The sequence below is a fragment of the Bos indicus x Bos taurus genome, chromosome 8, assembly GCF_003369695.1.
Source record: "Bos indicus x Bos taurus breed Angus x Brahman F1 hybrid chromosome 8, Bos_hybrid_MaternalHap_v2.0, whole genome shotgun sequence".
NCBI classification, from domain to species: domain Eukaryota; kingdom Metazoa; phylum Chordata; class Mammalia; order Artiodactyla; family Bovidae; genus Bos; species Bos indicus x Bos taurus.
Window position 1 is genome coordinate 110,566,729 of NC_040083.1, and position 23,990 is coordinate 110,590,718.

The window sequence follows — 23,990 nt, forward strand, 5'->3', positions numbered from 1 at the left end:
ACCAACTTGATGGACATGAGTTTGAGCAAGCTCCGGGAGTTGGTGATGGACAGGGAAGCCTGGCGTGCTGTGGTCCATGGGGTTGCGAAGAGTTGGACACACTGAGCGACTGAACTGAACTGAGTGTGTTGAACGTAGATTCCAGTGGCAGGGAAACTGGTGCACTGGTATGTTGCCATTGCCTGGTGCCACATCTGGCATGTAGCAAGTGTGTAGTGAATATCTGTTGAATCGTGACTGTTTTTATTCTTTTTTTTTTTTATCTTTTGGCCATACCACACGTGGCATGTGGGATCTTAGTTCCCCAACCAGGGATCAAACCCATGCCCATTGCATTGGCAGCTCGGAGTCCTAACTGCTGGACCATCAGGGAAGTTCCAAATAGTGACTGTTTCTAAACTTGAGGGAAGACCCAGGAGAGAGAAAGGTTGAGGATCCAAGAACACAAGGAGAGGAGATGGGGAACATTATGGCAGAGCATGAGTACCTTAGCTGAACTTTGAAGAAAGGAAGGGAGAGAGGGAGAGGCATAGAAAAGTGGAGAAGGAGGAAAGGACTGATGGAGAAATTTCTCGCTGAACAGTCTTCAGTTTCTTAGTATGGAGGAAGTGGCATCTCCTGTAGGGCAAGAAAAGTTTGGCAGGTTGGGGAGAGTGGCCCCTCCTGACCAAAGAGAGCCACACCAGGGTACTGTCCAGGGGAGCAGTAATGGCTTAATCTCCGGTGACTGATCAGAACAGCCCCTGATGCATATGCTTATATGTCGAGCTTATGTCAAGGCATCTGTTGTATAAAGCATTTATTCATTTGTTTCCAATTAGTATATCGAAAATTTGGAAAAATGTACTAAGCTTGAAATACTGAATCTCAGCCATAATCTAATAGGGAAGATTGAGAAGGTGGACAAGCTGTTAAAGTTACGTGAACTCAACCTATCATATAACAAAATCTGGTGAGTAAAGCCTCCTCCGGGTGGCACTGCACGGTCTTTGTCTTTGGTAATGAGGTGGGTCCACACTGCCCGTGTTACTGCAAGAAGCCTTTGGAAGAGCCAGCACTTTGGTTACTCACTTGTAGTCTAGCCCTTCACGTAGGATAATTGTCATGTTTTGGCATTTCTAAAGTACAGAATAATACCTAGTATTACCAAAGAAGGAGCTACACTTTTTGATTACCAAATTTTATCTTTGTTCCATTTTTGACAGGAAGTTTTCCCAGCTGCAGTCTGTGATGAACTGCCTTATTCATTAAGAAAGTTGGCATGAAGCAGAGTGTTTTAACCCTGTCATTTTGATCCTAAAGATATTTTGACCTGTTTTGAGCCTATGCATTTTATCCTGATGTTCTTTGCTCATTTCTGTAGTAAATATGCCTTCAGTCTTGTTTCTACTTCATAATATATATTACTCTGAGAAATAAACATAATAAAACTGACAGAGGCTAAAAGTACACATAGAAAACTCGTTTTAGGCAAAATGATACAATTATCAAGTGTTGAAAATCTTTACATCTGTATATTTTCCCTCCACGTAAGACTTGGTATATATAATGGCCAAAGAACAAAACAGCCTAACTGTAGCAGAAGCTCTAATATGGAAAAAATGAAATGGTGGGAAAATATGATTAATGGATTAAATCCTTAATGTAAAGTTTGTATAAAAAAAAATTGATCCTGATGAAAATATTTTCAACAAAACAAAACTGTAAGTAAGTTTGCCCAGTATAGAGAATTGACAAACGAATTAAATTGCAATCAACTCAGGAAAATATTTCATCAATGAAAATTCACCAATGCAGGTGATAAATGTTTTCTTAAATATTGACTAAAACATCTTTATTCATAAATACAGTACATTCTGGGGTTCCACCCGCTCACAATGGCAGCCGTATCTCATGGCTGGCATAGCTGATCTTTGGTGGTGACTTAAGGTCGTAGTTGAGGACCTCTTCTCGAGTGCAGGGCTGTGGAAGCCTGTAGAAGGCTGCATAGCAGGGTGTGCTGCTGAGCTTCCTGGCTCTCGCCTTGCTGTCCACTGGCAGTCTTCACAGTGTTTGGGGAGACTTTCCCAGGCGGCCTCTTCTTTTCTGTGTTGTGGGACACTAAAGTCCAATAGGTAAGATAGTTGGGATTCCTGGGCAGGAAAGTAATGAAGAGTTTACTGGAGCTGTTCTGCTAAATTTGTTTTTAGCCAGTATTTTAAAATTCTCATTTGTAAATTATAGTTATGAAAAGCAACTCCACATAAAACCAAGCCTGTTTATTTTTAAAATACAATGAAGGGACACTATCATTGTACTTACTAAGTTTGATTTTACCCTTTGGTTTCTAGCAAAATTGAAGGCATAGAAAATCTGCACAATCTACAAAAGCTGAACCTTGCAGGAAATGAAATTGAGCATATTCCAGCGTGGTTAGGGAAGAAGTTAAAATGTTTGCGAGTCCTCAATCTGAAAGCCAACAAGATATCATCAGTAAGTTGTTCAAAGTAGCAAGAATATTTACATTTTTTGGACTTGTTGAGGTAAAAAGATTAAAATCTAAGTGTTTTTTTTTTTTAATGGGACTTCTTCTGATGTCCTTGACCAAACATCAAATATAACTTAGTATTCTCTATGGTAATTAAATATACACAGACCTGGTTTTGCATGATTACATGGTAACTGGGAGTTGATCCCATAGCATTTTCCCATCTTTCATTTCACTTGAGCCTCTGAGTACTTTTCTTACAGAGACAGTGCAAGGGTTATTTTTATAATTCTGTGAATTAGGCACCATTTTTTTATTCCCATTTTTAAGTAAAGTCTTGGAGAGGTTAACTCTCAAGTTAACCCAAAGTCTTTCAGCTTGTGCCGGAATCCATGTCACTGAATGCCTGGAGCAGAGTTCTTTTTTTTTTTTAATTTATGAGTTAATCTGAATTAACCTTGATTATAGTATTAAGTGTTACAGGAATTGTTAATCACTAGCTTTTTGTAGTAAAGCAACTTTATCACGGTTCATATAAGCTGATGGTGACATGTATTTTTCTCTGTCATAAAATATATGAGTATATTTTATAATTTTCTTGTAACATTTATACAGTTAGATATTCAATAAACATTGCAAAGTGAAAGCATTAATTTATTTAAATCTGTATTAAAATGGAAACAATCCTCCTGTAATTTAAAGAACTTAAGCCTTAGAATAGAAAATAAAAGAGGTGACTTCTAGTATGGGTCTAGATTTGCCTTCTGTGATCTTTGGATAAATTTTCATCTGTCTAAAACTCACTGTTTAAATTGGAAAAAAATAGTTTCTCCCCTGCCTTCTTTATGGAAGTGGTATAGGGCTCAGATGGAATGATAAAATGTGAAAATAAAAACTTTAAGGAATATAGCCTTAGAGTTATTTAGTATTTTACACTTTTACCGGCATAAGGTAGTAATAATAAGTAACTTTTGTTTAAGGCTGTGCAGTGTCTCTGCTTTCCTGTTTCATCTTTATGAAGGTCTGATAAGGTGACTCTGCCATTTCACTGTGGCAGCCCAAAAGACTCAGACCTGAGCTCCATGCCACGTTACACGGCGTCACCGTGGAGATCTCGCAGTTTAGCGGGTGATGGGAGGAGGTAGCCAGGAATTCATCTAACATGGCCACACACGTTCCTAAAGTAGTTGATCCCTAGATAGTACTGTTAACTATCAGGAAGCTCATTCAGTAAATGCTTATCTATTATTATGTCTAGTTTTGTCCACTCTCTCGTCTGTTCGTGTTTGAATTGGCTTCAACGAGAGCCTCCGTTCAGGGAGATTTGTCTGCACGGGCTATTAGTAGTAGTATTCTCAACCTTTTAAAATCCCTCTCTGGATAAATGTAAAACCTCACTTCAGAACTGTGAATGTTTCTATGTATCCTTATTTCTTTTAAATCAACTATAACAGTTATCTGAAGATTTACAAAACTTCTTTTTTATAGCCATTTATGTTTTTGATTTGTTCATTCAGTGTAATGAAAAGATAATAGGATTAGAGTTACCCAGTCTTGAATTCAAATCCTATTTCATTCACATATACTCTTTGAGCTTTGAGCAAGTCACCTAAACTCTTTGAACCTCAGTTTCATGATCTATAAAATTCAGATGCTATGTCATAGGTTTCTGTGAGGAGTCACAGATGACATGGCATGTGGAAAATGCCAAATATTGCTCTTGATACATTCTAGATCCTCACATATTCCTTTCTGTTCTCCCTTCAAACTACCATTGGATAATGGGTGTTATGAATAGGTTCCTTGTCATGATAATAGCAATTTCCTTGACTTATTACTTTCCTTATGTATGTTTATGATGTTTAAATTCAATTATGCCAATAATATTATTAATATCATTTTAGCTCCAAGATGTAAGCAAGTTGAAACCACTTCAAGATTTGACTTCTCTGATCCTAGCTGAAAATCCAGTTGTGACGCTTCCCCATTACCTTCAGTTCACCATTTTTCACCTCCGATCACTGGAAAGTTTGGAAGGTCGGCCAGTAACCACTCAGGACAGGCAAGAAGCTTTTGAGAGATTCAGTTTAGGTAAAGTGACATATTTTTTAAAAAACTAAATTCGGATGGGAGAGGAATTTATTTTCAGAAATGATCCAGAAAAGATATATTTGTTATTAACTTTATAATGCTATTAAAATTTGCATAGAAAATGGCACCACAGATCAGTGAACTCAGCGAATACTCATCAGGCGTGTGCTGTGAGCCAGGCTCTGTATGTGGCACTAAAGATAGGGCTAGCAAGATGTAAGGCACTGGCCTTCAGGCAGCTTCTGTTTCAGTGGAGAAGACAGACAAAAGACAACTAAACCCAGATAAAGTAACAGAGCTGAACCCCTTTTATGGAAAGTGGTGTAAAGGAATGGCTGTCTGAGGAAATGACATATAAGCTGAAGGCAAAGGCGGGAGAGGATGAGGGAGAGGGAAAAGCTTGTACTTTGCCATTGGGAAGATGCTGGTGAGTTAAGAGACAGAAAGAAGATCAGTCTGACAGGAGGATAGCGCAAGTTGATGGAGAGATGGGGGCGAGATGACACGGGGCCTGGGCTTTGGGTGTGTTCCAGGCGCTGCAGAAAGTACTGACAGCATTTAAGCAGGTGTTATATGTTAAGATTATTTCTGATGCAGGATGGAGAATGACTTAAAGCAGGGCAAAATGGTGATAAAGGGGCATGTTGGAAGGCTATTGGCTTAGGAATGTTGGTGGCCTGTATTTAGATGATAGATGTGGAACAGACAGATCCACTTTGGAAGTGGAGTCAGCAACACTTTCTAATGGATTAGATAATCCTCAGGCTTCTGGCTTAAGTAAGTAGTTTGCTGGTAATATTGTTTTGAAAAATGGGAGAACTTAGAACTCTGAGTTTGAATGTCTGTGAGGCAGTCAAGAAGAGAATCAGAAATGTGTGTCTGGGGTTCAAAGAGATCTGTCCTAGAGATGTAAATTTGGGAGTCGTCAGCATAAAAATGATACTTAATTCCATCTGAATCAACTAGCTCTCTCGGGCAGGGCAGCCGTTGGGGAGAGCAAAAAGGGGAGCCAGCTTAGAAAACAGAAAGAGAGGCCATCAAGGGAGGACAAAACCAGGAAGTAGTGGGTTGCAAAAGTCTGAAGTTTTCAGAAGAGGAAGTGGTCAACTATGTTGAATGTCACTGAGACGAGAAGAAGAAAGATGAGCGCAGAGAAGGGCTTTAGACTGGCAACATAATGATGAGCTCAACAAAAGCAGTTAAGTAGTGGTTGGAACAAATGCTAGATTATAGATTGAAGAATGAATTGGGAGGAAGACATTTAGATAAAGATTTGAAATTTCCTCCCACAGTTTCTCTCCCCTAGTACCTAATAAATGAGTTTTAAAAAGTTTAAAAAATTTTCGCCAATCACTTCCACACCAGGAAATTGTCAGAAGCATCAGAGCTGGTAATCAAAGACACAGAACATTCGAAAGCGAAGTGGAGAGAGAGATCGTGGCTTAGTTTCTTTGGTCCTTGGGAGGCCAAGGAGATGAGACCAGAGGAGAAGCATAAAGACTGTCTCTTGATAAGTGCAGTGGGACACTTTCTCCATCAGAAGGAAGAGAAGATGTGTGTAGGTGTTAGTTTTGTTGCTTTGGTGGTAAGAAAATGAGGAGTTTCTTCTGGTGGGGTCTGTCTAAAGTATGAGATCATCAACTGAAAAAAGAAAATAGAAGTATGGGAGTTTAGAAGGGAAGAGGAGGTATGAAATAGCCTAACACAATAGTTATGTAATAGTTACAGGCTATGAACCTATATGTTCAACCACTTGAAACTGACATTAGTCCTTGTTTATTGATAAAAACAGCAGTTTCATGTGGTTTGATCCAACACTTGAGAAATGTGGTAAACTTTGATTAGTTTGGGATCCCCCTAACTCAACATTTGTTTCCCAGAAGGTGATGTTTTGGAATCATTAAAAAACATAAATGATGCAAAGGGAAGTCATGTTGGGGGAAGTGTTTAAAGTACTTATGATTCATTCTCAACTCTGAATGTTAATTAGGAGCTTTTAGTGATGCTGAGCTCTTGGGATCCAGTGGTAACACAGACAGATGCAGTTTCTGCTTTCATAAAACTATAGTGGGCAAGGCAGACACCAACTCCCCCTGTGACGAGGGCCACGGCAGAGGTGCAGGGTGGCATCATAGCATTCCTGAGAAGCATCTTATCTGGGGAGGGTAGAGTCGGGGCTGGGTTCTCATAGTGTTTTATTTTAAAAAACCAAACCTAGAAGATGCAAAAGAGGCCAGTAGGAGATGGAGGAAGACAGTTCCAGGCAGAAGGTGTAGATGAGAACAGGCATCAGAAAACTGAAGAAGTGGAATCATTTCAGAAATGTGTGCTTGAAAACAGGACTGGAGAGGGGATTTGGGACCAAATCATGAAAAGCCTTGTCAGTTCTTGATGTAAACCTTTTGGATCCTATCCCAAGCATCATAGGAAGCCTTAGAAGGATTCTTAAGATGTCTTCCCTGGTAGCTCAGCTGGTAAAGAATCCACCTGTCATGAAGGATAACATGGTATTTTATTTTGTAAGCATGCTTGCAGCATCCTTTAAAGTGTAATCACTAATATCAAATAAAATTTTGCATGTTTTTTTCTAAGAGACTTGAAAAAAGCCGCCTCATTTATCAACACTAGTTAAATGCTAGGAATTAAAATGTTATCTTTTAAAATCGTTATCCAGATGATTACGCCTTCCTTCCTCTTAGTATAAACCACTTTCTAGCTCAAAATAGTCTTTTTTTTCCTAAACCATAGTGAATAATTTAAAAAGTAGAATTGTATTTTTACTGTTCTAAGACTTCTTTTGCTGTTATTTAAGAAATAGTCCTGCCTTTCTTCAAGTAGAAAATATAATGATTCATAAACTATTCAATTTGTACTGGTAGAAGAGGTAGAAAGACTGGAAAGAGACCTGGAGAAGAAGATGATGGAAACTGAAGAGCTTAAAAGCAAACAAGCACAGTTCCTTGAAGAAATTAAAAATCAAGATAAATTGAACAGATCATTAAAAGAGGAGGCTATGCTACAAAAGCAGAGCTGTGAGGAGCTCGAGAGTAACCTTACCACGAAAAATGAACTGGTACGTCCGTGTTTTACATTGCTGTGACTGTATTCTCTTGAAATAGAAAATTCTCTGTTCTTAGGGCTGAAAACACAACTTCCTGGCCGTAGAATGGGGAGGATGTGGTTTAACGGAAACAGCGTGCTGCAGTCCTGACGCGTCGCAGTTGGCTGCGCGCTGCGTGGTACGGCTGCCCAGAAGACGCGTGCTGTCTGCGACTGTGCCCGGAGCCTGGTAGTCAAAGGGCTGTTTCATGGAAGAGGGGCTGGAGTTACTGATGAAGCTCCCACGAGATAAAATTAAATGGCAAATAGTATTATAGGGAAGCAGGTTTTCATTTGGTAACGAAGAGGAAATCTAATAGCTGTCTTGAGATAAAATGTGATGACTCTGGATTGTGTTCCTCTCATTGAAACAGACATGTACTCAGGGTTTAGGAAAAAGATTAAAAAAAAAGTTAGGGAGATGACTAAAATCACCTTACAAGACTTTTTCAACCTAGAGAATCTGATCCTGTAAAATTATTAGGCTACTTTCCTTGAAGGAAAAAATAGCTGATGGTACTCTTTTTTCTTTTTTTTTCATTTGACAGTTCTTTCTCTGATCTAAGCATAACTTTAGAGAACTATATTTCTCATATAATTAATAGAATCCTTTATACAGTTAATTTTTTTTTTTTTTTGGCATCCCTCTTTCAAAATTAGCATTCTGGCTTAATTACTTGGTTTGTTGACAAGAATTCTGCCTAAACACTTGTATTTTTAAACAAGGGGGCGGAAAAAGCATTCCCTTCTCTGTGTGGAGAGAGAAACTGTTGCTTGAAGTCTACACACCTCTTTCTTGAGCGCTTCTTTATCAGTGGGGACATGGTAAAAATCAGGACAGCTTCCCCAGCTCTGTTAGCCAAACATTCATAACGTTTGTGGCTTTCTTCACATGCCTTTTATTCGAAGGTAGTTTCAGGTATGCCTACCGTATTCTGAAGGCACATTATATATGATGTTAATAATTCAGTGATTGTCAATGGTCTTATACATACATCTGTTGCACTCCTTTCCAGAATAGAATGGATTGATAATTAAGTCGTTGAAGACGTATTACAGTCAGTTTTATTTTAGCAGTGAACTCTTTGTGCCGTCACTTAATGTTTGTATTTAAAATACAAAAAACAGTACTTACTGTGGTAAGGTTTTGATATCACATTACATTGGTGAACATTTAATGAATTTTCCTGAGTTACTGATCTTTTTTGGTAATATAAAATTCACTTTTATTACTAAGATAAAGGAAGATTTTAATTTCCATATGCTGAGATTTTCCATGCATGTTAGTCAACCTGTTGGAAACCTTGGCAAAGTATTGTATGTATTTATTTATTTGTTTTTAATTGAAGGATAATTGCTTTCCATGCTGTGTTGGTCTCTGCCAAGCATCAACATGAGCCAGCCACGGGTCTACCCATGTCCCTCCCGTTTGTGCTCTGTATCTGTGTGCTATCCCAAATTATGAGTTCTTGCACTTACCTAGTTTTCTCTTTTGTTTGTTTATAATGTTGCTATGTTTGTGCTGTAAATAAATGTTTTGTAAGTCATCAACAGTTTTTGCTGTTTCTTTTCTGTAACTGTTTTTGGTTAGAAGGCAGACTGTGCTGTTCTTTAAGTCTTTATGTTATTTTTATCATTAACTATTTAAAATACATTATACACAAAGTTAATATGTTTATTATAACAAATTCAGACAACACAAATGTATACAGTGGAAAATGAAGATTTCATTCTTTCCTATCCCATTCTTTGGAGGTGAATATATATCCATTTTGTTTTCTATGCTTATGCAATATATATTAATTATACATGTAATTGAATATATATACACATATATATATATATACCTTTGATGTTTTCTGATTTAAAAAGGATCTTACTGTATATTTTTTAAAATTCTGCCTCTTATTTTTTATAAAAATAAGAGTATATCATTGGACAGCTCTCCCAAACTACATGCACATGTACTTGTGTGCACACATACACGCACACACGGCAGTTCTCTTTCTGTTCAGTCTGTATTGTGTTCCGTTATGTGGATTTTGCGTAATTTATTCAGTCTACTGAATATTTAGGTTGCTGCCACTTTTTTGTTATTAGGAACAGAACTGTAGATAAAATCTTATTTAAAAAAAAATCTTTATGCCTTATACATTCATACTAGTAATTCCTTAGCATAATCTCTGTAAGTTTAAAATTTTTTAATTTTGATAAATATTAATGTACCCCTCAAAAAGCTTATAATTGCTTCACACTTCTATAGGAATGGGTAAAGGAACCCAATCAGTTGATATTATTCAGTTGATATTATTTTGAACTTGTAAATAGGGTAGAAAAAAAAATAGAATCTCACTGCTTTAATTTCACAATGTTTTTAGTTATTGAAGTACTGCATATATGTTTATTAGCTATTTTATATTTCTTCTTTAAATTCATCTTGTTTTACTTGTTATTTTATGATTCCAAAGAACTGTTCTATGTTTTAAAAAAAGAATTCTGTGTCTTATTTTAAGAACCTACATTTGAAAAACAGTTTCCATTATCTTATGCAGAATGTCTGGTGGTAATATCATCTATAGTTGTAAAATATTCTAGTTTCATAAAGTAATTCCTCATGTAGTATGCGGATTAACTTCTAAGTGAAACATCATAGCGTTGAAGGAAAACTTGGTGGTCATTTAACCTGTAATGGTCCTTCTCTCCTGCCACCAACAAATAATTAACTTTAATATTAATATTTCTCATTGTCTTTTTCAAGTTATTTAAGTTATTTAACTCTTGTTGTTTCCTCAGTTTTAAAATGAGGACTATTTACCTGCCCTATGACTAAGTGAGGTTATGAGTCTGAAAATGATTTAAAAGGAACTAAATTAAGTAATATGGTAGTAAATTTGAAACTCATAGGTAGGATAATGATAAAATGCGTCCATATAAAAATAATGCAGGTGTTAGTAAACATATCTTCCTAAGGTAAGCTGTCAGTAAAGAGCAACTTACGTTGTCACAGCCTCATTCTCGAGAATTCTCCAGGTGACGCTGTCTGTCTGCTTCTTCCTCCTTTTAGCCCTTGTCTCGGTTTCTTGCAGACCCTTGTCTGCCGATTCTTTATTCTTCCTTAAAGGTAGTTTGTTCAGGGCTGAATTGTACACTGTTTTTCATGGTTTGCATGATAACTTGTGTTAATATACTTACGTCCATTTTAAGTTTTGAAACTGGCTTGCCTTTTGAGAAATGTGCTTGTGTGTGTACATATTTTTTTTTAATGAATGTATACATAGGAGAGTGAGTATGAATGTGGGGGAAAGAATTTGTATTATTTTTCCTACTGGTAAATACGTTAACTTCAGTCAACTCTTGATTATCCACAACTGATACTGTGACTAGCCTACTTTCCAGGGCCTTAGACTCCCAGCTGTTCTCATTTATGCATTTCTTCAATGGACATTTACTGAGTGCTTACTCTATGCTAAGCCTACTGCTGTAAAAGACACAGAGCACAGAGTATTTACTGGTAAAGTTGGCCCTCGAACAACATGGGGGCTAACCCACGTATAACTTTTAGTTGACCCTCAGTATCCTTAGTTTCTTGGTATCCGCGGATTCAGCCAACCACTAACTGTCTAGTCCTACAGTAAATACTATTGGAAAATACGTGTAAGTGGACCTGCTCAGTCAAACCCACATTGTTCAAAGGTCAGACTGTATTTGCCTGCAGAGGCCAATTCATGTATCCTCCATGGTTCAGTCACATTTGTTTTTCCCCACTGCCACCAAAGAAGGCAATGGCAACCCACTGCAGTATTCTTGCCTGGAAAATCCCATGAACAGAGGAGCCTAGCAGGCTACAGTTTATGGGGTCGCAGAATCGGACACAACTGGGCAACTCAGCACACTGCCGCTGATCTTTGAGGAGAAGAGCCCAAGAGTCGTTGACACTGTGGGTTGTGAGTTGCTTTCTTGAGACTAGGGACTCGTGAGCACTGGTGAAAGCATCTGTGTGGGTGATGTGCTTGGCACCCACAGCAGGACATGGAAGGCAGTGTAGTATAACAGAGTTAGATTTGAAATCAGGAGACTTGGAATTGAGCTCTGCCTCTTCCGCTACCAGCCGGGCAACTTATTTAACCTCTCTGTGCACCTCCGTCATCTCATAGGGTGGTGGTGAAGATTTAGTGAGATAGCACATGCCAGATGCTTAGCGCAGAGTCTCGCATACCGTGAGTTCTCAGTCAGGATGGCCTGTTATCCACGGTAGCCTTTCTTCCCCTCAGGTGGATAGTCAGGAGATGACTGAAAGCTAAATCATGCACGACTTTGATTTCGTGGGCCTTATAAAATGTTTTGTTTATGTTTTACTCTCTTCAGCTTGCGTTTTTGTATGAAAGAAATTTTTCTGCATGCATATTTTTTGTCTAGTGTCTACTATTGGATGCTGGGGGCAATGAAAAAGCAGAAATCACTTAGTGGACCTTTGAAATAAATCAAGAATTGGTTTAATAGAAAGGGAGCTGGTACTGGTAGTTAATAAAATATTTAATTTCTACCACTATTTAATGTCTGACAAGTCAGTTAACCAATCTGGGATTCAGTTTCTTTTTTAAATTTATTTATTTTAAATGAAACAAAGATGAGTGTTTTTAATGATAAAAGGTACAATTCACAAAGAAGATATCATAAACCACTGGACACCTTAACAGCAAAGAAACAAAGATATATAAAGCAAAAGTCAGAAGAAATATAAGGGAAAAGAAAAAATACATAATCATATTGATACATTTCTCTGAGAATATTTTATCAAGTGCAGAAAAAATAAGAATAGGAGCATCTTAAGTGATGTCATTAATAATTTAAATATAGTAGATTTATATTTAACTACTCTATATTAATCATATCCTACACAAATATATTTAAAATTTTTTATCTCATGCATTGTTATTAGATGTCCATAGGACATGTAGAAAAACTAGCAAAAAGATAAGCATTACTAAATTTCAAAAAGTAGAATTCTTCTTTTGTGTGTGTGATTCAGTTATATATATATGTGTGTGTGATTTTGTAACACACATATATATGTGTTATTTTAAAATTTATTTTCCATATTAGGTCATTACACGGTATTTACTGTAGTTCCCTGTGCTGTATAGTAAACCTTTGTCGCTTGTTGCATATTGTTTTAAATTAGAAATATAGCATTCTATTCATACTGTCAAACGTGGAATCAAAATGTCATAAATTTTTTAGTTAGGCAAGAATTCATAAGTTTTCTAAAATATATATATTATTCATATATTTATATATATGTATGTACAAAAGCTTTTCTATTATGCTTGATAAAGTCTGCTACTGCTAAGTCACTTCAGTCGTGTCCGACTCTGTGTGACCCCATAGACGGCAGCCCACCAGGCTCCCCCGTCCCTGGGATTCTCCAGGCAAGAACACTGGAGTGGGTTGCCACTTCCTTCTCCAATGCAGGAAAGTGAAAAGTGAAAGTGAAGTCGCTCAGTCGTGTCCGACTCCTAGCGACCCCATGGACTGCAGCCCACTAGGCTCCTCCGTCCGTGGGATTTGCCAGGCAAGAGTACTGGAGTGGGGTGCCATTGCCTTCTCCCTTGATAAAGTCTTGAGAACATCAAAAAAAAAAAAAGATGGAGAAATTGAAAAACATAAACTAAATGAAATGGGAACACTGAATATGAAATAGAAAGAGTGAAACAAACTAGATAAAAGTAAAAGATCCTCATATAGTCCAGTTGTTTTTAAACATGGCTGGCATTAGAAACAAATCTGGAGCTCTGGCAAAAAAAAAAAAAAAAAGGCAATACTTGGGCATTTGTAGTTTATTTATAAATTCAGAAGATTAGATGATTTGTTTTCTTTTAGCTCCTAAAATTTCCAAGAATAACTAAAAAGTTGTAGTAGAGTAGGATTACTTTATTAAAAATTTAATAATATCACATATTTGGATCTGATTGAGCTTATTTATATCCCTTATCCTCTATTACAAAAATAATGTTCTGAACACTTAAAACCAAGATGTTGTTAGCCAAAATATGACAGCAAGAGCAGCACAACAGTTAAAACCAATTTCCTATTTTCATCCTTCTCACTCCTTCTAATTTCTTTTTAATTAATGTCTAATATCACGCCTATCCATGAGGCTATCATAAATAAATTAAGTGAATTAGTACCAATTATTGGAAAAATCAGGAAGCAGATCCTTGGTAGACTAGTTACTTAAAAATAATTGATAAGAATTATTTTCACATTTGGATTAAACAAATTTAAATGATTTTTTAAAAAACTTTTCATTGTATCCTAAAATAACATAATGAACTTCAAAGGTCTCTTATGTGATCTCTTATGAAATGATAGTTTTGTATTTCATTTTTTATAATACTTTAGAATTAAGATAAAATGCTCTTAGTGTTCTGTGTGCTGTGGGATTTTTTGAAATCAAATAATCAGTTATGATCAGAACTTGCCACACCAGTCTACCTTTATACTAACTTATTGAATCTGTGTGTTGTTTCTTATCAAATTGGGCCAACAGCTAAGACAGAAGACCATGGAACTAACGCGAGCGTGTCAAAAACAGTATGAACTGGAACAGGAGTTGGCTTTTTATAAAATCGATGCTAAATTTGAGCCACTGAATTATTATCCCTCAGAGGTGAGTTATTTTAATTTTGTAGTAATCCAAATTAAAGTCAGGATAGAAGGGGGCAGGGGAGGGCAGGGTAGTGGTGATGTTTAAAAAAATTTATTGTTAATCACATTCTTGTTATGAGGATATCAGCAGAGTAAATGTATTTTGGTTCAATCTGTGAATGATCTAGCTCAGTGAGATAGAGCAGTGTCCATAAGAGTTTAAAAGCCCCAAAAGGATATTTGCCCACATCCATATTTGTAACCTGGAGCAACCTTCTAATCCTCAGTTACCTCACTCAAAAGTGTAGTTTGATCCGCTTCCTTAAATCCAAACTTCCAGGAAAACTGCACTGCCTGCTTCGGTGTCCATGGCACAGTCATCTCCCTGTACTGTTTGTTCAGGAGTCACTGGGTTCACTATTCATTGGTCATTATTTATACAAATATCGTGAATGTCACTGCAATCGACAGCCATTTAACTTCCAAGATCCAGTGATTCCAATCAATATCATGTATCATTTAGTAAAAGTTCAGTAATTAAAATTTATTAGACTGAGATTTTACTTATATGCCAGCCAAGAAACCAAAATACAACACCTAGACTTCTGATTTGAGAGATTCAGCAGTACTTTAAAAAAGCACATATCTGTAGGTACTTCCATAATCAATCAATCCAGCTCACTCTTCAGGGATAGGAAGAGGAATCTTTTTGAGACCATTTTTTTTGTTCTAGTTCCTTTTTAGTATTAAGAATACGATACAAGAATTTTATATATAATTATATGTATTTTTTTAACTTCTGTATATGCAAGATTAGTATTTAAACAATCCTGGGCTGTATTCTTCACTAATAACACGAAAAATGTCACTTGACTGCATAGCGGTTACTTACTAAAGCATAAGCTCTGTTCATCTTGTTTTTAGTATGTTGACGTTGATAAAGCCCCAGATGAAAGCCCTTACATTGGCAAGTCCAGATACAAGAGAAATATGTTCGCCACAGAGAGTTACATTGTGGATAATGCCCAGCCAGTTGAGATCAAGAGGATGGAGCCAGAGGAAGGGGAGCAACTTAGAAACGAGCGTGTGAGCTTGAAAGCCCATATGCCACTGGACACGGAGCTGGAAGACAAAGAGAGCAAAATAAGTGCAGGTGAAGATGAGTCACTCTGAATACTTTAGATATGTAAAAAGACTGAATATATGTGCTGGTTGTTTAAACTCTTCTAGTTAAACATGATGAAGATATTTATTATGATGGCGTTTACACGAGAAGTTTAAAACAAAAGTAGTGATTCATTGAGCAGGTTATTTTTTAATCATTCCTGTTACAAGGGAGAATTATAATCTGACTGTAATTTGGCAACATGTCCAGGGGCTCCAAGAATGCTTAAATCTGGTTGTCGTGACAACAGATTCTTCTTACCATTGGACCTGCACATTCAAAGGCACGTTTAGTAATGACTGAAGCAAGTACGGTTATTGATTCCTATACATGTTGCTAAAACCTGAAGCAGTGCTTTGGGTAAGCCAGATTAGTGTACTCTTCCTAGGCTTGGGTCTAAGGCTGACTTCTGACTCTTCCTGACCTGTCCCACACTCCACCTCCTCAGTTGCCTCCCAAATCATGTTATTCAAGGAATCTTAGCACTTCCTGGCAAGTCATAAAGAGAAGGAAATCAACCCAAGGGGACACTTAGAGACCTTCCAAATGGCAGACTTTGAATGCACTTACCCACTTAGCTGTATGCATATGAAGGAATTAGAAAGCAGTCTTGAGTTCATGCATCTATCTCACTGGTAATCATGGCCCATTGTGAGATTAGTGGTCCATCTTCTCTTGGTTGGCAGCTAAATGGAAAAACTCAGAAGGCCTATAGAAGTTGACCTGGAGACAGGAAAAAAGGGCTGGCTGTCCATGTCTGCATATACTATATTCAAGGCTCTGGAAGGGAAAAGCAAAACTAAATCAGATATATGTACTGACTAGCTTCAAGGGGCTCATAGTTTTACAGGAGATGGGGAAGGAGGAAGGGAGAGATAAATTAGAAATATGAGGTAGAAAATCATTGATTTGTAAGTGCATACTTTCAAGTAAAATCCTTAGTCTCTCAAAAGTTCCTTAATTTTGGGACTATCAAGTAATGCCCCTTTTATGTTAATAATTTTACAGGTAAATGGATCAGTTATAGCTCTATGTCATATTATCAAACTATTCTATAGATTAATAGAGAGGAAAACCATCATAAGCAATTACTTTTTTATTCATGTGATGTATAATTACAGAATTGGGGTAGGGGAAGTTATTGCTAAGAAAAAGGTAGAAATTTGAGAATTAAATATTTTTCTTGTGTGTGTCTGTGTGCGTGGTTTTTAAATTTGTAGCACAAGCTCGACTATCAGAACTGCATGATGAAATAGAAAAGGCAGAACAACAAATTTTAAGAGCCACTGAAGAATTTAAGCAACTGGAAGAAGCTGTACAACTTAAAAAGGTAGGGAAAAGTAAAGCTGCATTGCTAAGAGGAAAGGCCAAGAATGGAATGTGCCTCCCTCGTCATAAATGTGTGAAGACTGTCTTCAAACAGTCCTGAAATCAGTGCTGCCTACTTAATTGTGGAATAACAAATTTCGAGTCAGACATGGTTCTAGCATTTTCCAGTTTCATTTCCTACCATTCAGGATGACATCCTATTAGCATTTTATAGAGTGTACAGGTATACATTACTTTTACATGAAAAAGATACATTCCATTTACTCTATTATGAAAGTGTCTAATTTATTAAGGGAAGCTGCTTCCTAATATCTTTCTTAATTTAATTAAACAGTCCCCACCATTAAGATCCTGGGACCTAGATTAAGAGCCAGAAGACATCTCTGTAATAACATTATTAAACACAGGTGGCAAAAATATAAGTGATATAAAATGCAGTATATAAAAAGATGTTGTTTATAAAGAAGTAAACAGCTCAAAACCTGTGACGTAGTTGAATAGGAAGAAAGTTCAAAAAAGGAAGTATTCTGACATTTTAGTTTTTAAGTATGTAAAAGGTTTTAATTATTTGCAACTTCTAAAAATCAGTATTTCAAAATTATGTTGGTAACTGTATTCACACCATAGTAAGTAGAAAAGAACATGAAGTCCAAGTTATATATTCTTTTAAAAAGATGCCCTGTGTTGCTACTTCCAGACTGTTGAGTAACCAGAAACTGAGTCGGGTTTGTGTGGCAGTTGCTGACTGGCTGCGCCCTGAGTAATGAACAGCTGTGTTCCCCCCACAGGGACAGGAAGTAGGCAACAGATAGTAAAAATGAGTTTAGAAGACATGTGTAGATAAACAGCACAGGTTGTAGGGAGGGAAAAACGAAAATTAGGAGAAACGATAAAAAGTTTGTAGAGTGTGGCAGCCCACAGAGGCCTCACTGAGGGGGCGACACTTAGGCTGAGAAAGGATGACAGGTAGCCAGTGAGGCCTTCCAGGCAGAGGTGACAGAGTGTGCAAAAGGCTTCAGACTGAAGAGTCCTCTGCAGAGTGAGGGAGAGTGCAGTGGCAGATGAGGTTAAAGCTCATGCCAGGCATCATAGACCACTTTAAGGGGTACAAGTTTTATCCTGAATGGAATAGGAAACCTGTGAGGGACTTTAGGTGGTAGAGTGGCTGATCTTATTTGTATTTTTATAAGGTCACTCTCCTACTTGATGAGAGTGAAGCGGGCTGAGAGAGGTGGGAAGAATGGAGGTGTGTACATTGGTTTGGAGGCTGTTGTCTAGTACAGGCAAGATACGATAACGGCTTGGACTACAAAGGTGATGGTAGTCATGGAGAGAAAGGAGATTAGGTGAAAATCTGGCAGGAGAAATGATGGGATGAGGCGGACAGAGCTGTCAAGAATAGTTTATAAGAATTTACAATTTATAAGAATAATTAAATAAGAATGTTTTAAAACAGCACTGGCCAAAGCTTTATATAGATAAATTGATAGAAGTAAAAAATGTACAAAATACTTAATAGATCCTTATAAAATGTACTTAGGGAAAAAAATAGCTATTTTGTGAGTTATTTAAATATTTTAAAAATATTTATATTTTTAAATATAATAAAGCCTTATAATAAAGGCTTTTCATTACACTGTCAGTTAGTTTTATATTCTAATACAAGGGTAAGTGTTGTATAAAGTCAACTACCATTAAGGCTATGGTTATTATTATTAATAATTTATGTTATTTGTACTAGAATGAAAAATTTCATTACTACCTGCATTTATTTTTTCATATGCTCTTATAAAATGCTCTTATAAAATAAACATTTTTACATGTAATAAAGATAAAAGTATACGATATCGTGGATTGCCTAGATAACTCTTACATTTTACTTTTACTAAAAAAATCTGGCAGAGCATACGATTATACTTTTTAAAATTGTACTAGTTGTTTTCTGTAAATTTGAAAATCAGCGTTTCTGTCCTTTGCTAATTGTGTATTGGGGTGTGGGGGGAACTAGATTTCAGAAGCAGAGAAAGACTTTCTTCTCAAGCAGCTGAGTGGCAGGATACAGCTTCTAAATAAATTACGCCAGGAAGCTCTTGATCTAGAAGTGCAGATGGAAAAGCAAAGAGGAGAAATTGCTGAAAAGCAGGAGGAGATCAAGGACCTCCAAAGAGTTATTGGTAGTCTGGATTCCAAAGACCCAAAACATGTAAGTAAATGAAGAGAGCTCTGGCTTGTTCTGTGGGAGTGAGAATATCATTTTTCTGTTAATAGATATTATGTCTCATCATTTTTGGCCTCAGAGTCCTTTCTGAAGACCTCTTGCTTTGGTGCACAAATGTGAGCGACGTGTTTATGTGTGTGTGTATATAACGTGTGTATATACATATTGTTTGTTGTTTGTATTTAGTCACTAAGTCATATCCGACTGCTGCGCGACCCAGCTGTAACCTGCCAGGCTCCTCTGGGATTTCCCAGGCAAGAATACTGGAATGGGTTGCCATTTTCTTCTCCGGGGAATCTTCCCAATGCAGAGATCGAACCTGATCTCCTGCACTGCAAACGGATATTTTACCACTGAGACACTGGGAAGCCCACATGATAAATTAGAGACTTTAAATAATATATAATATGGCCTATAATATCTTCCCTTATCACATTTATTTGCTCAAAAGTCGACCACCCCATGTAAGGCCCCTGAGGACAGGAACTGTATCCCCGGGGCCAATCCTATGTTTAGAATGATTGCATTAAGGAAAATAGCCTTGAACAGGCGTATAGGTACTACCCAAAGCTCCTTTTCTCCCTGTTTGACTTCTGTGACCTATGAGTATAATTAGACCCTGCTGCTGCTAAGTCACTTCAGTCGTGTCCGACACTGTGCGACCCCATAGACGGCAGCCCACCAGGCTCCCCCGTCTCTGGGATTCTCCAGGCAAGAGCACTGGAGTGGGGTGCCATCACCTTCTCCGAATTAGACCCTAGATTGTCTATTGCTTTCAACAGACACCTGAGATGGTCTTGGCATACAGGGAGTCTAATACACACTGGATGTCTGTAAAGCATTACATATAGAAAGAGGTTAAATGACAAGTAGGAAAGGCATGCAAGTTTGGAAGGTAGTCAAGATCAATGTGTTAGTGGAGATGAAGCCTGCAGGCCGGATTTTAAGACTCCTGAAGTTTAGTTCTAGGGTTGTAGCTTTAGTCTGAGTACCAGAGGATGTCTCTTTTTAATTCATCTATCCAGAAGGAGCATCTTTTTTCTAGTTTGCACAAAGTTACCTTATTGGCTAGTGTCTGGCACCCCATTTTATTGCTGCAGAATGTGAACATTTTAGCAAGAGGGAAAGAATCAAGCATGGTATTGTGCATATTTTTCTGCAGATATAGACTAACTTTTATTATCTAATCAGATGAAGTATTTTTCTGAATTGCAAATAGAATTTAAAAGTAAAAGCTTGAGACATCAGAAAGCAGTAAGTGAGATATGATGAGAAACATGTATTAAGTGACAATGATGTGTCTTGCATTGGACTTGGGTTTAGGCATACACTGTGAGGAACTTTATTTTATTACAGCATCCAAATGAGATTGGTGACTTTTTAACTTGCATAAGATTAAAAAAAGGCGGGGGGGGGGGGGGGGACTTCCCTAGCTGCTCAGTGAATAAAAAAAAATCTGCCTGCTAATGCAGGCAATGTGGGTTCCATGCCTGGGTCAGGAAGATCCCCTAGAGAAGGAAATGGCAACCCACTCCAGTATTCTTGCCTGGAAAATTCCACGGACAGAGGAGTCTGGCAGGCTACATACAGTCCATGGGGTCACAAAAGAATCAGACTCAACTTAGTGACTGAATAACAACAAATAAGATAAAAATATGATTTAGAAAGATTAAATGATTTCCCAAGTCTCCCTTTTAGGAAGAGGCAGAGCCCATGCTTATGCTGTTAGATGACTTTCTGCTCACAAAGGAGTTACAAATCTAAAGAGATTAATTACTTTTAAAATTAGCTCAGTGCCAAGCCTAATCAAGTTTTCAACAAACGTAAGCATTTAACTAGTTTTCAGAAACAAAAGATACTATGTGAAAATCAAATCCCCTTTTAGTTAGAGAAAACGCTTCACAGCTAGCTAGAAGCTGAAGTATCAGAGGAACAAGGGACAAACGGAATGAGGGGAGATTTGTATCCCTGTTCACTATCTAGCTATGCCCTGTGGAAGCAAAAGGTACCGGTACCCCTAGAGGGAATCCGCCTGTAGTAATCTGTTGCAGAGGTTTTCGTGATTGGCCTGGGGCAGCTTCCTGTGTTGTGATTTAAAGTGTGGAGGGTGGGGCCTGCTTGCAGAGGCTGCTTGCGATTGGACGGGCTGGGTTGCCGCTCAGTCTCCGCCAGGAATGTGGTTTGAAGTGCTGGGAGGTTAGAGGCTCGGAGGCGCTTACAAAAATGTGGCTGTCAGAGAGGGAAGTGCACATGAGTTTCAAGGCAACATTAGAAAGCGTTCCGCTCACAGCTTCTCTGTTCTCAACGGCTCAGTTTTAACAGGACACATTCTAAGTTAAGGTATGATCATTTTCTCTCTCTCTGTACAAAGGACTTAGGAGGAGGAGTCAGAGATGTAAGTTCCTGTTTTTACAATACCTCTATTGTGAGCTCCACCATAGTGAAAATCGCTGAATATACTTTTGCTCCCAGGTGTTTAATGCAGATCATTGACGTATTGAACTAATTTTTTGTCCTGCATGTAGAGATTTCAGTAGAAGTTTTAATGGTGAATTTTTAAGATTTGTTGATACAGATATGAGGGCAGAAGATTTTAAAAATTCACTCTGAGCCACAAAAATCCTAAATTTACTTAGAATTTAAGCTTTTATCTTTAGTTACCTTTTGAGAAAGATTTCAGGGAGAGTAGGAGGAGTTTTGAAAATCCCACTGAGTCAAGCTGGCTCTCATCTGTGCTTCAGAAATGAGGGGAGTTTCTTGTCTTTGGAGGCAACAGCGTGTAAAATTGGGGACTGTTGTTTTGTAGTCAGATTACAGTCTTAGACTTGAGAAGAATGGAGTTTGTTACTCAGATGGACATAGTTCTTTCTCCTGATAACTTTCTCTTGAGTTATTTTTGTTCTGTTCCTCTGGTCCTGTGGGGGCAAGCTAGAGCTGTGCGGGTGTGAGTGGGAGGACACAGGTTCTCTGGGGAATTGTTTTGTCTCCACATGAACAGTTGCCTGAGGAGACCTGGGCGAGTCATGTGGTGGACCTGAGACTCAGTTCTCATGCGTGAAAGAGAGTTAGACTAGATCATTGGTTCTCAGTTTTTTATCCCAGCACACCTGAGAAATACAATCCAATCCTTTCAGTTAACAGTAGCTCCCTAAAGCAATGACTGTCAAGGTACATGTGGGTGTGTGAAAGCTCTTTTTGTACCAGGAATATATGTAGTGGATGGAGGAGAAGGGAGTGCCTCCATAGGGCCCTCCATCTTGAGGATCACTGGCCTAAATGGTCTTTGAGGCCTCTCTCAACTCCCAATTTATAGAACTTAAAAGCAAAATGTTTCTTTGTATAAAGAATTGAAAATAAAATTGAATTCTAAGGAAGTATTTATTCCATGTCTCTATCTCCCCCAAAATATTATAAAAACATTACTTTGCCGACAAAGATCCATCTGGTCAAAGCTATGGTTTTTCCTGTAGTCATGTATGGATGTGAGAGTTGGACCATAAAGAACACTGAGTGCCAAAGAATTGATGCTTTTGAACTATGGAGTTGGAGAAGACTCTTGAGAGTCCCTTCAACTTCAAGGAGATCAAACCAGTCAATCCTAAAGGAAATCAGTCCTGAATATTCATTGGAAGAACTGATGCTGAAGCTGAAGCTCCAGTACTTTGGCCACCTGATGCAAAGAGCTGATTCGTTGGAAAAGACCTTTATGCTGGGAAAGGTTAAAGACAGGAGGAGAAGGGACGACAGAGAACAAGATGGTTGGCATCACTGACTCAATGGACATGAGTCTGAGCAAGCTCCAGGGGTTGGTGATGGACAGGGAGGCCTGGCGTGCTGCAGTCCACGGGGTCGCAAAGAAAACTGCTCATGTGGAAACAACACAGTGTCTGACACAAAACAGATGCAAATTGTTACATTTTCTTTGCCATTCTTCCTTAGAAATGTTATTAAGGATTATTATCTTTATAAACATTAAAAGAATTTTGATTTTTTTTTTTTCAATTTAGTGCCATATGAAGGCTCAGAAAAGGGGTAAAGAACAACAATTTGACATTATGAACAAGCAGTACAAACAGCTTGAGAGCCGTTTGGACGAGATACTTTCTAGAATTGCTAAAGAAACTGAAGAGATTAAGGACCTTGAACAACAGCTTACTGAAGGTGAGAATTCTAAGCATGATTTGAGGTGTACCGGTTTCAGTGTTAGTAAAAGACAAATGACAGGCGTTAATCCACATATTAGCTGAATATGCTTCAGCTGTTAGTGCTAGTATTTAATAGGGAAATACTTACAGAGTTCTCAAAAATGTTTAATAAAGGTAAACATTTTTATTTTGGTTTTCTTGGGTTGATGTCCTGCTGAGTCAGGTCACTATGGCAGGAAGTCCGTACGTGATCATGATAAACACTGGCACGTGATTGTCTTCTTCTAAGGCATAAAATCCTTGTCACTTATCCCTGCTATCAAGCACTCAGTGTCTGGTTATAAGGAGAGTGCAGAAAGAATTTTTGAATCTATTTTTGCAATGCAAATTTAAATTGTGACATTGCCAAAATAGAGGAAGAGGAAGATACTAGACCGTAATGATAAGAACCTTGGCTTGGTGTAAAAAGATCCCAGTCCTTGTTTTGCCGTTATCAGCTGTGTGACCTGGGACAAGTTATTTTTGTCATGATCATTAGTTTTGGAGAGGATTATATGAGAAAGTGTTCATAAAGTGCCTGGACATAGTAGGTACCCAGTATGTGACTGGTGGTTGTTTTCTGAAGTCTTCAGGTTATAGGTTAATGTTGCTCATCTTGGATTTGACTTGGTTTTGTTTCATGTGTCCAGTAGTAAGATCTCAGTTTTGTTGCACATTCTTCATTATTGTATTTGGAAATTACTACTTTAAACTTTTTACAGCATGCATTAAGCATTTCATAAGCAATGCCAATGACTACACTATTTTTATTGTATACATGCTTGATGG

At 37.7% G+C, this 23,990-nt stretch overlaps 1 protein-coding gene and 1 long non-coding RNA gene across 10 annotated transcripts in view; one reads left to right on the top strand and one right to left on the bottom strand.

Annotated features, from left to right (window-relative positions):
* The window catches only part of CNTRL (centriolin), an 89,310-nt gene that overhangs the window by 13,405 nt on the left and 51,915 nt on the right, over positions 1–23,990 (top strand). For 7 of the 9 annotated variants that reach the window (XM_027550688.1, XM_027550685.1, XM_027550681.1 and 4 more), the window contains exons 4-13: positions 822–952; positions 2,331–2,472; positions 4,372–4,558; positions 7,438–7,631; positions 10,722–10,778; positions 14,208–14,327; positions 15,230–15,458; positions 16,691–16,800; positions 18,808–19,002; positions 23,025–23,178. In XM_027550688.1, the coding sequence (XP_027406489.1) occupies positions 822–952; positions 2,331–2,472; positions 4,372–4,558; positions 7,438–7,631; positions 10,722–10,778; positions 14,208–14,327; positions 15,230–15,458; positions 16,691–16,800; positions 18,808–19,002; positions 23,025–23,178 (1,519 nt within the window). The remainder of the gene's footprint in view (positions 1–821; positions 953–2,330; positions 2,473–4,371; positions 4,559–7,437; positions 7,632–10,721; positions 10,779–14,207; positions 14,328–15,229; positions 15,459–16,690; positions 16,801–18,807; positions 19,003–23,024; positions 23,179–23,990) is intronic. The other 2 variants (XM_027550687.1, XM_027550686.1) reach the window with 1 other exon arrangement.
* On the bottom strand, positions 1,804–7,937 carry LOC113897742. The gene is made up of 2 exons (XR_003512420.1): positions 7,616–7,937; positions 1,804–2,132 (listed from the first exon to the last, which is right to left on the bottom strand). It is a non-coding gene; the product is annotated as an uncharacterized LOC113897742 (long non-coding RNA).